Source organism: Lipophrys pholis, assembly GCF_963383615.2.
Source record: "Lipophrys pholis genome assembly, chromosome: 16".
Classification (NCBI taxonomy): domain Eukaryota; kingdom Metazoa; phylum Chordata; class Actinopteri; order Blenniiformes; family Blenniidae; genus Lipophrys; species Lipophrys pholis.
The window spans coordinates 6741653-6756872 of NC_137634.1; the positions used below are offsets into that span (position 1 = coordinate 6741653).

General features: G+C 41.4%; 1 protein-coding gene across 1 annotated transcript in view; it reads right to left on the bottom strand.

Moving 5' to 3' along the window:
• The window catches only part of gabra3 (gamma-aminobutyric acid type A receptor subunit alpha3), a 111486-nt gene that overhangs the window by 14584 nt on the left and 81682 nt on the right, over positions 1 to 15220 (bottom strand). The window contains exons 5-8 of the mRNA XM_080483680.1: positions 13037 to 13257; positions 8254 to 8336; positions 6783 to 6926; positions 2752 to 2904 (exon numbers count right to left, since the gene is read on the bottom strand). Of these exons, the coding sequence (XP_080339806.1) occupies positions 2752 to 2904; positions 6783 to 6926; positions 8254 to 8336; positions 13037 to 13257 (601 nt within the window). The remainder of the gene's footprint in view (positions 1 to 2751; positions 2905 to 6782; positions 6927 to 8253; positions 8337 to 13036; positions 13258 to 15220) is intronic.

The window sequence follows — 15220 nt, forward strand, 5'->3', positions numbered from 1 at the left end:
AAGCAGTTTGCACTGATAAGACTCAAGAAGTAAAATTAGAAGAAAAAAAATAACAGGGGGTAACTTTTCTTCAGCTCACATAAACACATAGTATATGGCCTTGAATACATTTGAAGGAAGCAGGATTTTGTGCTAAAGTTACCGTGAATGAAAATTTAACTCGACGCCTAATGTGCAAAATGAGCAGCAGACTTCCATTTACTGAAATTAATTAATCTGAAATCGATTCCCTTGACGTGAGAAACTTTGCAGATCATTCAACATCTCTGCTTTTACGGTCGGCGTGGCAGGGAATGAAATATCGCTCCAACAATGGTCGCCCATCCAGCCACATAAAAACAATCACTTCATCTGTTCCAGCCGATCTCGCCTGATGAAAGATGGATACACTGGGGGCTCTAAAAAGGAGATCCTGTGCTGGAGGACCGGGAGGTCAACTCATTTTGGTGAGTCATGGGTGAGAAATTAGAAAATGTGACACAAAGATTGATAGGTAACTGTTCACTTTGGGGACAGAGATGAATTTCCAGGTAATGCTTTTCACGTAACTTTCACTATAAGTTTCAGCGTTTCGACTGTTTCCCTTTAATTAAGAGAGTAATCTGAACAGACGGTAGTGTTTATTAGCCCGGTGATTAATTATATCGGTCGAGATGACGACATTGTGGTACTCGCAATAACAATGATGTTCTCTGTCCAAAGAATCTTGGTGAAATGATTTAGGAATGCCCAGATAATGTAACTTGAGGGGCAAAGAAGGACAGAAAATGATTAATCGGTCATAGGCGGCATAAAAACGCATCATGTCCTTCAAAAAAAGAGATTCATTTTACTGAAGATCACAGATTTATATTATTTTCTAATACGTGTGTGTGTGTGTGTGTGTGTGTGTGTGTGTGTGTGTGTGTGTGTGTGTGTGTGTGTTGGTGGAGGCCTAAAGGACGTGTGGTTAATCAAAATGCATTGGTAAAGGCGTTGATGACCTTTTTAACATTCCGAGTGGCCCTTTGCTTCACGTGCACTTTGACATCTATTGTGCGAGCTTTGCTTTATTTCTTCCATGTGCGTGTGCTTCATTTCTAAATCAAAATGCTAATTATTTGAGAGCCACAGATTAAAGGGCACTTATGGGGATTATGCAGCACAACAACAACAAGCGAGAGGAAAGGGGGGGGGAAATTGCATTTCATCTTAACGTATAGGCTGTTTCAAGCGGACAGTGCTTCCAAACATGAAATGCATTGGAAGAACAAATTAAATCATTATCATTCAAATAGAGAAAAACGTTGTAGAGTGTCACATCTGTAGGCGGGAGACATAAACGGCTCAAGAAGTAAGAAAATTTGCATTTGGATTATTCCCTCGTGGTAAAAAAAAAAAAAAAGGCCTCTTTATTTCACTGTTAGATGGTGGAAGGAACATCTGTGGGATGAGCTGATTTTATGAAAATTCGATCGATCAATGCATCCCCTCTTCTGTAGAATTACTGTACAAGCTTTATCGGCGGGTGGCTTGTTAAAAGCTTTCACTTCAGGTAAGTAAGTAGTTCATAATAAATAAGTCTGCAACTGTCATACCTCAGACTTGTGGTTGGTTTATTCACATTAACATTTACCTAACATTCAGTTAAGCAACCGATTAATTTATTGCCCTTTTTAATTCCCTTCGTTTTTAAATTCTTTTTACATTCTGAAATCTTCTGTATCGATACCAAAGTGCTTGAGAATTATCTCTCCAGCCGGTCCTGAGCCAACTTCTAGATCTCTTCCCACGGTTTCCACAAGCTCACAACAAGAGTCGCTAACACTATAAGCCGTTAAGCTCTTGCATAGACAATGTTTCGTGGCCAGATCGTTCTTACTCAGCTCTGCTGCTCATCCTACAAATGCATGTCCCTTACAAAAGTGGCACCATTTAAAAAAAACAAACAAAAAAAACACATGAACGGGCCAAGGAAATACAAACTTCATTACTTTTCATCCTTAAGTTTATATTGTAATATGAAATGACTGAGCTCGGGCATTCCTAATTATTTGATCCATTTTGTTGTTGGTAAATTAAAAGTGATTGAAAAAGCTTGCATCTCAAGAACAGCAACACTGACGGCATGATCTCCTGCCTTTTCTTTATAAAGAATGCGGATGTGCAATCCGAACCTTATTAAGAGCCCCTCGTTACTTCGGCGGGATTATCTTGGCTTTTAAAACCGATGAGCCCTGTTTTATCTAAATTAGCTGGTGCTCGCTAAGGAGTATCACTTCAAAGCAGACCGGCTGCTGTAAAGTTGACAAATCAGTGGCGCGGCCTCATCGAGAGACGCGGCTCCTCGTCTATCTATCACCTGCCGCGCTCCTCTCCCCGACGTCGGCCTCCCGACTTCGCTCCTGCTTATCCGTGATTAATTCATGTTTGCAGTTACAGACGGAGGATCGAGTCAATACTACGATAAAAGCTTTGGGGGGAAAAATAAATTACTTTCCATGCTCATGTGCACCTGAATGCACCAAAGCTTCAGTAATTTTTCTACATCGTTATGTTTACAATTAGAGCTTTACAACTGGACAATTCTCTCTTTTTTATTTTAATTTTTTTTAAACTTTGACTTTTTGCTGTAGTTTGTTGAGTCATCCCACAAATGCATATCACGCTCATATTTGTTCCCCTGGCCTGAAACTGCCAGACCTGCGCGATGAATCGTTTAGGTCATTCATTTGTTGAGCTGAGAATTAAAACACACAAGATGGCACTCACCGAATACAGTGCGCGCAGGAACCGATTCTCTGTTTAGCCAGAAGGAGACCTGAGACAGTATGACAGTCATGATGCACGGGAGGTAGGTCTGAATCACAAAATAGCCAATTTTCCTTTTCAAATGGAAATACGTTGTCATCACTACATATTCTCCTGAAGGGAAAGGAGAGAAACGGAAAGAGGTGGGGGTGGGACACACACACACACACACACACACACACACACACACACACACACACACACACACACACACACACACACACACACACACACACACACACACACACACACACACACACACACACACACACACACACACACACAGGGTCATCATTATTAATACGGCTATGGCAGAAACACAAGCTGAATGTATTCCAGGATGGATTTTTATGAAAGTTAAAACATTAACGTGAACACTTGCATCATCAAAGGTTTGTCTCCAGGCGCCTAGTGAGCCATCAAACCGTACAAACACACAGAAAATTGTGCTTAAAAGATGCTGTGTGCTTAGAGATGTTCCATTGAGGTTGTCATTCGTGCTTTGTGTATATATATATATATTAAAAAAAATTTTTTTTTAAAGTTACATGACTAACCTATTTCAACGAGATTTCATTCAGGAAAATGGAGAAAGAAACATTTGAAAGTTGATAATTGAATGAGCAGATTTGTTTGGCGGAGTCACGGCAACAAGAAAGAAACCTCGAGTTGCGTCGGAGATATTTGAAATGTCTCCGACAAATCACCATTAACGAGTGCAAAGAATATAAAGGCTGTTGAATTTTGTAATCGATCAACAAAATCCAGCTGCGCAATCATGATTTGGTTTGAGCTCCGCAGCATCAATCCTTCCATATTGAACAGAACGGTTGTGTGGACGTGTTCTCGGTAAAATCCTTCAGTCTGCTCATGTAATCCCACACGGACTCCATCATGTTAAGATGGGGAGTAAGTGAAGGCCGCACTACCAACTCAAGGACTCCTACATATTTCTTCTGAAGTCGTGTCAGCCAACCTGGCTTATTGAGCTCAGATTCATTATTTTCCGTTTACAAAGGCTTTTAAAATTTTTTAGTTGTGCCATGATTTTCACTCAATTTACTCAGTTTGATATTGTTGTATATAGTAGGGGACCTGAAATTGAATCTCATTTGTGAGCATTTTTCAAAAAGTTCCACCATGGGTGCATTTTACAAAAGCTTTCAGTAGAACTGGGAACTGCTGTCGTGTAAATGGAAAATGTAAATGTCCTTTGAAAACGTTGCCATGTAAATGGGGCCTTGGTTAGTTGTCTGTGTGCGGCTGAAGCACCCTGCGGCCCTGAACTGGATAAAGGAGTTATTGAAGATGGATGGATAAATAATTTTTATTTCATGAGGCACTTTCATTGAGGTTTATACATGAACATGGTGAGACTGTGTGCAGTGATTAGCACAGTTACCTCACATGAAGAACATTCCAGGTTCTAGGCTGTGTGTGGACCAAGGAATCTAAATTCCCAATGAGTATGTGGATGCGTGCGTAAATAAATAAATGATTTGATGAATATATATACCCACGTTTGTACTGTGACTTGTTTATAGCTTGCTGTCTGAGTTTAGGTTTTGGTATTTATTTTGTTCCTCTTGACTTTGGGGATCCTGGTTTGAATCGTGGTTGTAGCAGAAAGAGCATCTGGTGTAAAAACTGGACAAATCTTAATACCTGGTTAAAGCAAGATGCTACATCATATTGTTTTAGTTTTTTTAAATGGATCTAGATATGGGTTTCATATTCCAGTCTATTTTCCTTTAACGTCTTACTGTTGTACGGATTTATATTTATTTAGGCTACCTACCTCGTACTGTAAAAAACATCTCCTTTCATAGTGACTTGTTTTGGCAGTACGTCAGTCTTCACACAAAGTGTGTGTGTGTGTGTGTGTGTGTGTGTGTGTGTGTGTGTGTGTGTGTGTGTGTGTGTGTGTGTGTGTGTGTGTGTGTGTGTGTGTGTGTGTGTGTGTGTGTGTGTGTGTGTGTGTGTGTGTGTGTGTGTGTGTGTGTGTGTGTGTGTGTGTGTGTTTTCCTTTGTCGAGCCCTTTCGATATATTTACGTGTCTGAAAGGTGCGACTCATAAAAAGCTTGATTGATATGTTTAGTTACACCGGCCCAAAACTCACGCACAGCACAGTGTATTATTTCAAGATGAGCCGCCTTGTCTGGAATAATTAAAGCAAAGCATCTTTGTTGTCATGTAAATACAGTGGTCGCCTCCTGTATCTGCCAAGGTGGCTTTCAAAGAGCCGTCCCTTTGTTGTCCTCCCCAAAGAGGAAGTGTGTTTCCAGAGCCATCTTTCAAGCTGGAGCCAGGCCGCTGATGATTATTATATAGATTTTCAGTAGCACGCTACTTTAAAAACTCATTTCCATTTTCCCTGAGAGCCCTTCGCGGCAGCCGTGGAGAACCTGAGCCTGTGTCATTCTAACCTCTTGATATTTGTCACCGACGGCAGCGAATGGACGAATTCAGTTTGCTCTCAGCGCTCGGCTCTCGCTGCCATGTCTGCAATCTGTGTTGCAAAGATATGAGAAAAACAGCCTTCTACCCCCCCCCCGAGGTGCATTTTCTGAGCAGATTCTTCTGACCAGAGCTGAACTGGCCCACATTCCCTCGGCTCAGTGTTGTCCATTAGGTTTAAAGTTAGAAGAAATAAGGTTTTCTGACATCTATAAGATGAGGCTGTTTATGAAAGGAGCCGCATCGACTCCACCTTCAATCCTGCCAGGCTTTAGTTGGCTGCCTCGCTTCAAAATACCTTTCGCAATTCTTTTGGCTTAAGTTCAGCCCACTAAACAGCCTGACAATAAAGATGGGCTCATGGAAACTATCCTCTGTAGAGTGAAACAAGCAATTATTTGCCACATTTCGCTTCCTAGGAAAACGGATTGACAAAGAGGCTTCGTGACGTTTTAGTTCCCAAACACTAGTGAAGTCTGACAAGCCTGTGTAGCTGGAAAGCTCGCCTCGTGAGGGCTGCATGAGCAAACGGCTCCATCGCAGAGGTTAAATCTCTGAAAATGGGAAGCCGGGGTGGCTTGTATATAAGCTGTGCACTCTTTCCATGATTATCAACTGCACCCCCGAAGCAACCTTTTATCTTTAGCTCCGCAGTTATGAGTCCGTCAGCACATCCTTCAGTTACTTAAAGCCGGATTGATGATTAAAGTTTCTTTTATATTGCTGTAATTCACTTAATAGACGATCATATTTCCAAGTTTTCAGTAACTCGTTTTTAAAGCAATTTCTCCAGTAATAAAGCCGAAACTACTCGGATGTGGTTGAACTCAATTATCTATATTACTTGATAGTTGGAGCAAATGGCCTCATTATTACTGGTGTCTGTCTAACTTCTTTATGTTACAGTGCGACCATAAAGTCTAAATCCTCCAGTGAGAAAACAAAAATTTGCATTTGCTTTATTTTTCTTTAATTCAGTGGTTATGTAAATTGACTCTGGGCCACAGCCCCAAAACAGAATGGAAATAAGTCTTTTTTTAAAAAAATTTCTCACCTCCAGTGCAGCTCTTCATATTATCTTTGTGAATAAGCTGAATTATTTCCCTGAAAACTGATAACGGTCATGATTTTTTTTCGATGGACCCAAACAGTGAATTCAAAATGACAGAGTGGTAGAAAAGTGCACTCTCCCAAAAAAACAACAAGAAAACCCACTTGAGTGCCTCCTATGTATAAGCAGAAATGAGGAAAAAACTAATTTGAGTTTTTATTTCAAAGGTAGGCGTTTCATCACCCTAATTTCCCTCCTTTGCTCACAGTTTCCTCCATCAAAACAGAGTCAGTTGTGACGAACTGCTGTGAGATTTTTGCCTGGCTGACCGGCCGCCTGCGCTCGCTGCAGGCGAGGCAGGCTCAGCGTGGTGTGTTGTTTGCCTCGGGCCTCAGCCTCGCGCCTGTTCCAGCACACCGGATCTGATTAAATTTGAAGTGTATTGTATGCCGCTGTGTGGCCTGAAATTGGCGTGCGGTATACCTGTGCTGGAACTGATGGTTTCTTTGCCAATGACGTGTCCCAGCAGGTCGTACTGGTTGAGCCTGGAGCCGTCCTCCGCCACAGCCACAGACCGCTCGTCTCCCTGCGTCCACAGGTAGATCACCTCATTATTGGTGTAAGCATCTGGACAACAGGGACAAAGCGGGGGCACAAATGTTAGAAAATCCATCAAAATGTCCCATTTTTCTTTTCTGAACTTTTTCTGTGTCACAAGGAACTTCTGGAAATGTGAAGGGCGGAATCATTTTCAACTGCGCAGATAGTTTTTCACTATATATAGATGCAATATTAGTTTGACACTCGGGGTGACTAGAGAGAACTGAATGAAACAATACAGATGTTCATAATCCCCTGACTTTTGCTTTAGTGCCTCAACAGTTCTTTAATATTGAGCGAATTAAGCACATATTCTTTAACTGGTTTGGAAATAAATGAGAACCATTCCCAATACAGAGATCTACGGTTTCAACATGACGTGTTATTAAAGACGAGGCAATCAGGAAGTTGGCAACACTTTTATTCCCTTGCTGAATAACTTTTTTTTTTCACAGATTTTTGTATTACTTCAGAAGCTTTTGATAGTTTTTGCTCTTTTTGCAAAAAATAATCGTCACAATTGGAAACCATGTTTTTAAAAAGTGACATGGTACCGCAAGGGTTTGTCTTGAAAATCATGCCCAGTAAACTTTTAATTTCAGTTCATTCAACACTTTGACAAAAGAATGTCCGTTTAAAGTGATTAAAGATAAGACATCTATAGTTAATACTAGATGAACAACGTATGTTAGGTATAAAATCAAGGATGCTGTATAGATGGACATTCTAAACTAAACTGGTGAGATGATAAAATGCTATCTTCTTATTTCCAGATTTAGTTACTCAATGAAGAATTCAACACATCACACACTTAGTTTCAATCCTAAGCCCAGGCTCGCCTTGTATTAGTCTTCAAGGACTTGTAGGAAATTGTGAGAAAAGCAGCTTCACCTTCAGTAATCTGTATTATAAATCCCCTTCAGCACCCTGGTTTGCTAATATTGATAATTTCTTAGTTCCTAATTCGCAGTCGAGTAGTTCTCTTCCTTTTAATTTTGTTAAACTTCAGCATCCTGTGCTGGAAGCTCTTTGTTATGACTCAAACACACTTTCTAACTTGGTGTTAAATGTTTCAACTTTCTGAGGCTCTTCATCTTTATCAAGGGAACTTTCCCTTCAAGCCAGAGGCGGACTGCTTCCACAATGCTGACAGGTATCCCCGAGCACCCCACAATCCCTTGTGGAGAGTGCAGTCGGACTCCTCTGATGTTTTTCCAGGTCAGGCAAGGTGCCTAACACCTGCAGAGAACAAGCACCACTGTTTCTGCAGTGTGATTTTTATTTTATTTTTTTTCCCTCTTTTTTTTTTTTTGCATTAAACTCTATTTTGTTGTGGCCATCTGGACGGACTTACAACTTCCGAACTTCAGAGGACAGGCGTGCGCATCCATGGGGAAATCCTCCAGGTGCATGGGGCACTCGGCATGAATGGTCAACCTGCGGGGAAAGAGAGGAAGCACTTCAGCGGTCCGGTCTGCACGAAGCTTCAGGACACAAAACGCATCACGACATATGTATCTGATTACACTATTCAGAGCGTTTTCGTAGACCCGCTGTAAAGATCTTCCGTGAAATTTCCTCATCACGCGTCGAGGACGTGGCTTTCAAACATAATCAGAGCGTGGAGATAGAATTAAACAGCAGTCGCTTTAATGACAAAGTACTTTTTAAATGGATTCATGCCTTTTATCAAAAGAAAGAGAAGAAACTGAAAGGGAAATGGAGTGTGGCCTCCCTCCCACCCCCCTTCGCTGTCACTCGTAATGAGAATTAAGCTGACTGACAAGAAAGCTGAAATCTCCAGGGAGCCCCAGAGTTTATTTCATTTGGTCAGATGGCCAAAACCACATAATGCACTCTGTACGCAAACAGCGAATTGGTGCGTATTATCTCACTCATACAAATTTAAACAACATGGTGATTGCATTTGCTGAGTTCATACAAAACAGCGAGCCGTAAAACCTTCCTTCAGTGGACGGAGGTACTCATAAATGGACCGCAAACTGGGTTAGTGTAACTCGGTTATAACATTTGTATTGAATGCATCAATTCAGGGGTGGGTGTTTTGAACAGCCGGGGAAACTGAGTATATCATTTTAATGCTCTTTTCCATTTCCAAAATATGTCGGCCAAACCGAATGCATACACAGATTTACTTCTTGCGTCGTGTTTTCTGTGTGCGGATTTCGCATTTATATTTGATGAAAATGACAATTTGAAAAATAATGAGTGGATGACTTCATTGCAGGCAAAGTATGGAAACTTGATAAATAATAGCCTGCTTCTTCAAACCCCCCCCCCATTTTCTAATTAGCTGTTTGCATTGCATTCACAACAACTCTGCTAATTTTTTGTCCTCCTCCAGTTCTGTCCGTTTTCTGCTGCTGCCCCCGATTTCTGATAAGTGACTCACAACTGCAATCCTGGCAATGCAACATGATTCACATACGAGCGGAGCTCAAACCAAGAACACACGGATGTAAACAAAGAGTTGAGATCAGAGACTGACTGCATGCCTTTTATACGCAATGACAGAACTTCCCATCAGGTATGAAAGAAGGAAAAGACATGACTGCAGCTCCGTGAGGCTGTTTTTGAAGCTGAGCGGTGCCTTGAGCTGCATGCATCACAACTCTGATCCAGCGACAATGATGGCATGTTAATGGCAGCTGCCCATCCTTCCTCCTGCAGATATTATTACCTTTTTATTTTTTGCAAACGGTATGTTTCTATTCATCAGCTACTATACGTGCTGGTGTATGCACGGTGGAAAAGTAGTTGAGTCACATTTTTAATCTAGAAATGACTCATTTTGAGCCCTAATTCCACACAAATATGTAAAGCTCGCATGAAACAAGCTCTATTTTAAAATCACTGGGATGTTTTCAGTTTGCACGGTTGCTGCAGAGGAAACACCCAGCCTACTGGATAAAGCAGATGTTCAGAATAAAACCATTGAAACCAGGTAAAAGGAGTAAATCTGATGTGAAACTACTCGAATCGGAGCTTTATTCAGGGTACTTGACATAAATCAAGAGATCATTGAATAATTTCCTTTAGATGCAGGTTTTGGGGAAAGTATTGAGATCTTTCAGTTTTGCTGGTTGCCTACACAGGTTGTTTTGTGCTCTTTTATGGTTCTTTTATTGTTCTTTTATGGTCTTGTATTTTATTTACACTGATTCTACTTCTAAATCTTAGCTCTGTGTCACTCAGTGAATACCCAAACATTGGTGTTCAACCCGAAGAATAAAGTTTATTCACGTACAACTAATGATCCACCTGACGTCAAATCGGTCTTTTGAAACTCAGAGCTCGCATTGTGAACTTTGGAAGTTGATTTAAAATTAAAAAAATTTAATTCAGTGCTTTAAATTCCACTTCAGCCCTAATAATGTTGAATTAGGCTTGCATGGTCATAGTTGAGTATCGCAATCTGACTTAATAATAAACACAAAAGATGTTGCTGACTGTGCTCTTTTCTTTTCTTGGACCCATCTTGTTGTGCTTCTGACTTCTCAACAGACTTGATGTAATGTGTAAATATTAACATGAAATACCATCTCCATGGATGTGATTGTCCAAATCCATTGCACAGTGCATGGGAACATATAGTTTTTTCTTTGGTGAGCTCTAAAGTTTGAATGTTGCAACACAGTGATATATTGTGCAGCTTTGTTGTTGATTTGAACAATAGTACATATACAACACATCAGAATGTAGTTTAAATGCATGTTTTGAATTCTGTATATTCAAGTAATATTATCCTTTTACATACACATTTGTTTATAATTCCAATACATTCATGCAGTCTGTTTCAAAGCATCCATTATAGTGAAACTGCAGAACGTAAAGTCGTCCAGAACTGGAGCACGGGATCCCGACTTTGTTTCTTTCATCCCTCTGGGCTACATATCTCCATGAAGACACACCATGCGGTTCATACACTGTGCAATTTGTTCATTTAAATGAGTAAATTATGAAATAAAATAAAATCTTGCAATAGGCTTTAATCACAACTCTCTCTGAGTAAGCCATTTTAAAGTGCTCGAAAATTAATATTCTCTGCCTGACGCGCAGCGCGATGAGTCCGAGGTAATTTGAGGTGAGCTGAGAGTGAGTGATAAAATGCCCGGGCAAAAAAAATAAGAATGCGGCTGCACTAGCAGACAATACCGGCTCCTTCAATTCGAAATAATGATGCAATCCTGCAGAGTGGGAGGCCTCGGTAGCATTTGTCAGTTCAGATGCTGCGGACATGCTGATTAAATGGATTTGCGCTGTTTGGTGAGGAGTGCCAATCAACTTAGGGGTGCTAGGTGAGGCCGTGCACACCAAACCTGCCATATGGTGGATTTATATTCTGAGGCTAATACCTGCGCAGTGAGCAAATTCATGTTATCAGCCTCTGCTTTGGAGTGCTCCGCAGAGCCTCTTAACAAAACAGCAGAATTTTCATTCAGACTTCTTCTACAAATCGGCCACAGTGTCGCATGAAGAGAGGATGCTGCTCATGAATTTATAAAACGGTTGAAAGTATGTGGGGGAATAGAAAAAAACGACAACAAACAATATGCAGTCGTCGTGTGCTCCCACATGCTGTTAGAACAGTTAAAGTCCTGATTGAGCGGCAGGATTTGAATAAACCTCACTGTTTGTCAGCTTGAATCACATCACCGGTGTTTTTCCTTCAGCATGGCAGAGATTTATCTTAGTTTGCTTCATCATACAACGTCTTCATCCTCCCACGTATTTACCGAGATGTGTAAACATGACAGTCCTTGTAAGACTTGCGTTAGCGCTCAGGTGTCGTCGTCAGCCTTGGCAGAACTGCCACCGCATCAAATCTACTCATGTGGGAGCGCAAAATGAATTTCTTTCAATATTTCAATTTCACCCTTGAAAATCAATACTGACCTCGTGGATGAGCATCATAAAAATATTTTCTTTTGAAGCCTTTTCATGGCCACGATGCAAAGCTGCAGAGGATGGCTGACTGACAGGCTCAGTATTGAGATCAGATGAACCCAATGAATTAGTTTTGCGCCCGCCCTGCACATAATGGTATTCGGTGACTGCGGCTGCCTTGGTAGCTGATGCTATTTACAGTGTACTTTAGGCATGACATACACACAATGCCGATGCTTTGATCAAGTTGGTATTCTTCCCTGAGCTGTCGGCGTGTGAAACATATGTGGCCCAGGGCGGCCACAAATCGGTTATCTGCCTGTCGGATGTAAAAATTATGCAGGAACGATCCAGGTGCATCAGCTGGCTACGACTATATTATGAATTGAATGATTTGAAAAATGGATGAAATGGGTTAAAAGGTAGTTTCAAGGTTAAAATTTAAAATATTTTGATGAAAATATGGGTGATAAATGTTTCAAAATTGTCAATGACGTCCATCACAAGACGACATATTTACCTTATTCAGTTGTTGTAAAATTAAGACCCACAAATGTCATATTTTCTATTGTGAAAATTTAGCGCTTGAAATTGTCATTGATTTTAGATGATCTGTCGACTATTTATTTTAACCCTTAGGAAAACATTTGTTGCATTTTGGTGTTCTGTTTACACACCCAGACATGGAGCAACTGAACATGCAACGGCTTTCAAGGTGGAACTTTTCGAAAACCCTCTGTCTCAGCATACGCGGAGCAAAACACATCTGTTCTGAAAGGCTGCTACTGCCAATGTGGACAAGTTCTGCACATGTGTGAGGAGATGGACAATCACAGCATTGGCGGCCTCCAGAGTGTCACGATTCCTAGTCCATGTTCTCCTGGGACTTAGTAGTTTTATAGATGAGTCACCCGGAATAGCGATTCAACTTCATCGTCTGTCTACAGAAATGTCAGTGCACTCGTAATTTTTAATCTTTCTAGCTTATTGTTCTCTGCATGCAGGTGTGTGTGGTTTCATTACGATAGCAAACAACAGCACCCACTAGTGGCCCGGCATGCTAACGACATCATTTTCAGCAGTTCTGTGAAAATGGACTTTGTCCACTGACGGACATTAGCACTGATCATGTGGCTCAAAGCATGACTGTGGAGGATAACGGCGCTGCCTCAATCTGCAGACTCTCCGAGAGGCGGGGGTTTCAAGAGGGGACTGTGAGCGCAGCTCACCTCATCGTGTAGAGAAGCGTGCCGTTGTCGACGAGTCGTAGTAGTTTGTTCGGCGTCGTCATGTTGTGGGCCACAGATTTCTTCCCGTTGTGGAAAAAGGTATCAGGAGTCCAGATCTTACTGGCCAGGAGGTTGTTGAGGGGAAGCACTTGCATGGGCCCGTCGAACTTCAGCCTCTCGTCCCTCCAGCTCTGACGGAAGAAGACATCGATGGTGTACTCCTGAAAGAGAGAGAGTGTCTTTTATCACAGATGCTAATTAAGCATGCATTTTTTAACAAGCACTCGAGTGTTCAGTCATTGACTACTGGAAACGCCTAATTGAGCGAAGCCATCATGAAATAAACATGCAGTCATTAAAGTTGTGCTTTTCCTGACGTGCCGGGTCAATATATCTACAACTGGCCTGGCCAGTGGATGTTAACGGCATGTTAAACTTCAAATGGGAAAGCAATCCCATAAATAATGGAGTAGTAGTTTGGACTGGACCTCAACAGCGGGACAAACACAATTAACATAAAAGTCGGTGCCTGTTAAAGTGAGATTAATAACAAGACTAAACGGTCATTTCAAATGGCAACAGTCATTTTTAATGTTGTTATATTACTCAGGCTAAAGTGCACTACACAGAAATGACCACCATTATAAGTTAGGAGCTGATGGCTAACGGCTAATTATGATTGCTTGGCTGTGGTTGCGCACGAAAAGGCCTCAAGAAAGTAGAAAGCTTTGTGATTTAAAGATCCCAGTAGGTGAAAACTACAAGATTGAGGCTACACATTTTCCCAGCTGACAGGATTAATGGGTATGTTGTTCCATTATTGGCTGGCTGCCTCATTATCATGCAGTCATTTTATGCATTTCTGTGCAGCGCTGAAACTCCTGGAAGAACTTGGTGCCTGAATTGTGCTACATGTTTAACTTGTTTGATAGAAAATAACATTTTTGATTTAATGAAACCCCCAAAACACATAAGAGATGCATGTATGCACACATTTTACAGGTGTAAAATTGTGTGTTTTTAAGTCATACATTTCTACATGATGTAATTACAACTGTGGTAATGTTGCAGAGGGTAACATTCAAGACTTCCAAGCCTCGAAATGGACCAACAAGCCAAGAACCTTGTATTACATTCGTTTCATGTTTTATAGATTTGCAGCAAAGTCTTTGTGTTGTCAACAACACATGAAAAACTACACACAAACAAAGCGAACACAGGAAGTAGCCAGTCAAACTGAATTTATTTCACATTATTCATTCAATGGGACTCGGTGTCCTAGCAACAGCCTCTCCTCACCAGCTGTGTACAGCGGCTGAGGAAAAGGAAGCTGCCTGTATCTCATACTGCAGCGCACCATATTGGTGGTCAATACACTCATGTTGTGTATGTTTCTGTTCCGATTGGCACTTTGTACTTTTAGCCCGCACTCTTAAAAAGGGTTTTGCGGGCTGGAGTGGCCACCAGCGAACTGTAACCGGCCTCTTCCCGAGTGGGAACCTGAAAAAGTCATTTCTCAGTGGCTTTCACGACGGGACGCCACCGTGCCCAGCGGGGGAGGTGTGCAGCTTCCATTCAGCACATCAACGGGGCTCCTCTGAACAGCACAGGATGGACGCGTGTTAATTGATGTGATTGACCTCCCCGACGGCCCGCGAGCCTAAAGTACGATAAAACAATTACACTGCATCTGTCCTCTCAGCAGTGCTCTTAATAAAGCCCGTTGAGAGCTTTACGGAGAGATAAAAGCAAAAATGTGACAAACACACATTTTGCTCTGCCACTTAATTCCTTTCTTTCTTCCGCCGCCTGTTGAGTTAACTTCCTCATTTCTCATTAATCTCCACTCAGCATTGTTTGGTGTTTCTGAATCTGGACATAAAGCACAAAAGTTTATTTGGATTTAAATAAAAAGCAAAACAAAAACATTCTTGGCACAAAAATGCATTTCCATGGTGAGGTGCACAGCCTCTCGAAAGATAATGGCATTTGGGGGAGCACCAGAGCTGAGTAAGTGCATTGCCTTCATTACAAAATTGCCAGATCATCTCTGCCTACACTGTATTTTTGTAGCTATTCCAGTTGACCATGATCTGGTGCCTGATCAGCTTTCCAGACAAGATTTGGTCCTCCTGTTGCCTCAGATCGTTTTAAAGCAACAAAGGAAAACTTTCGATGCATTTT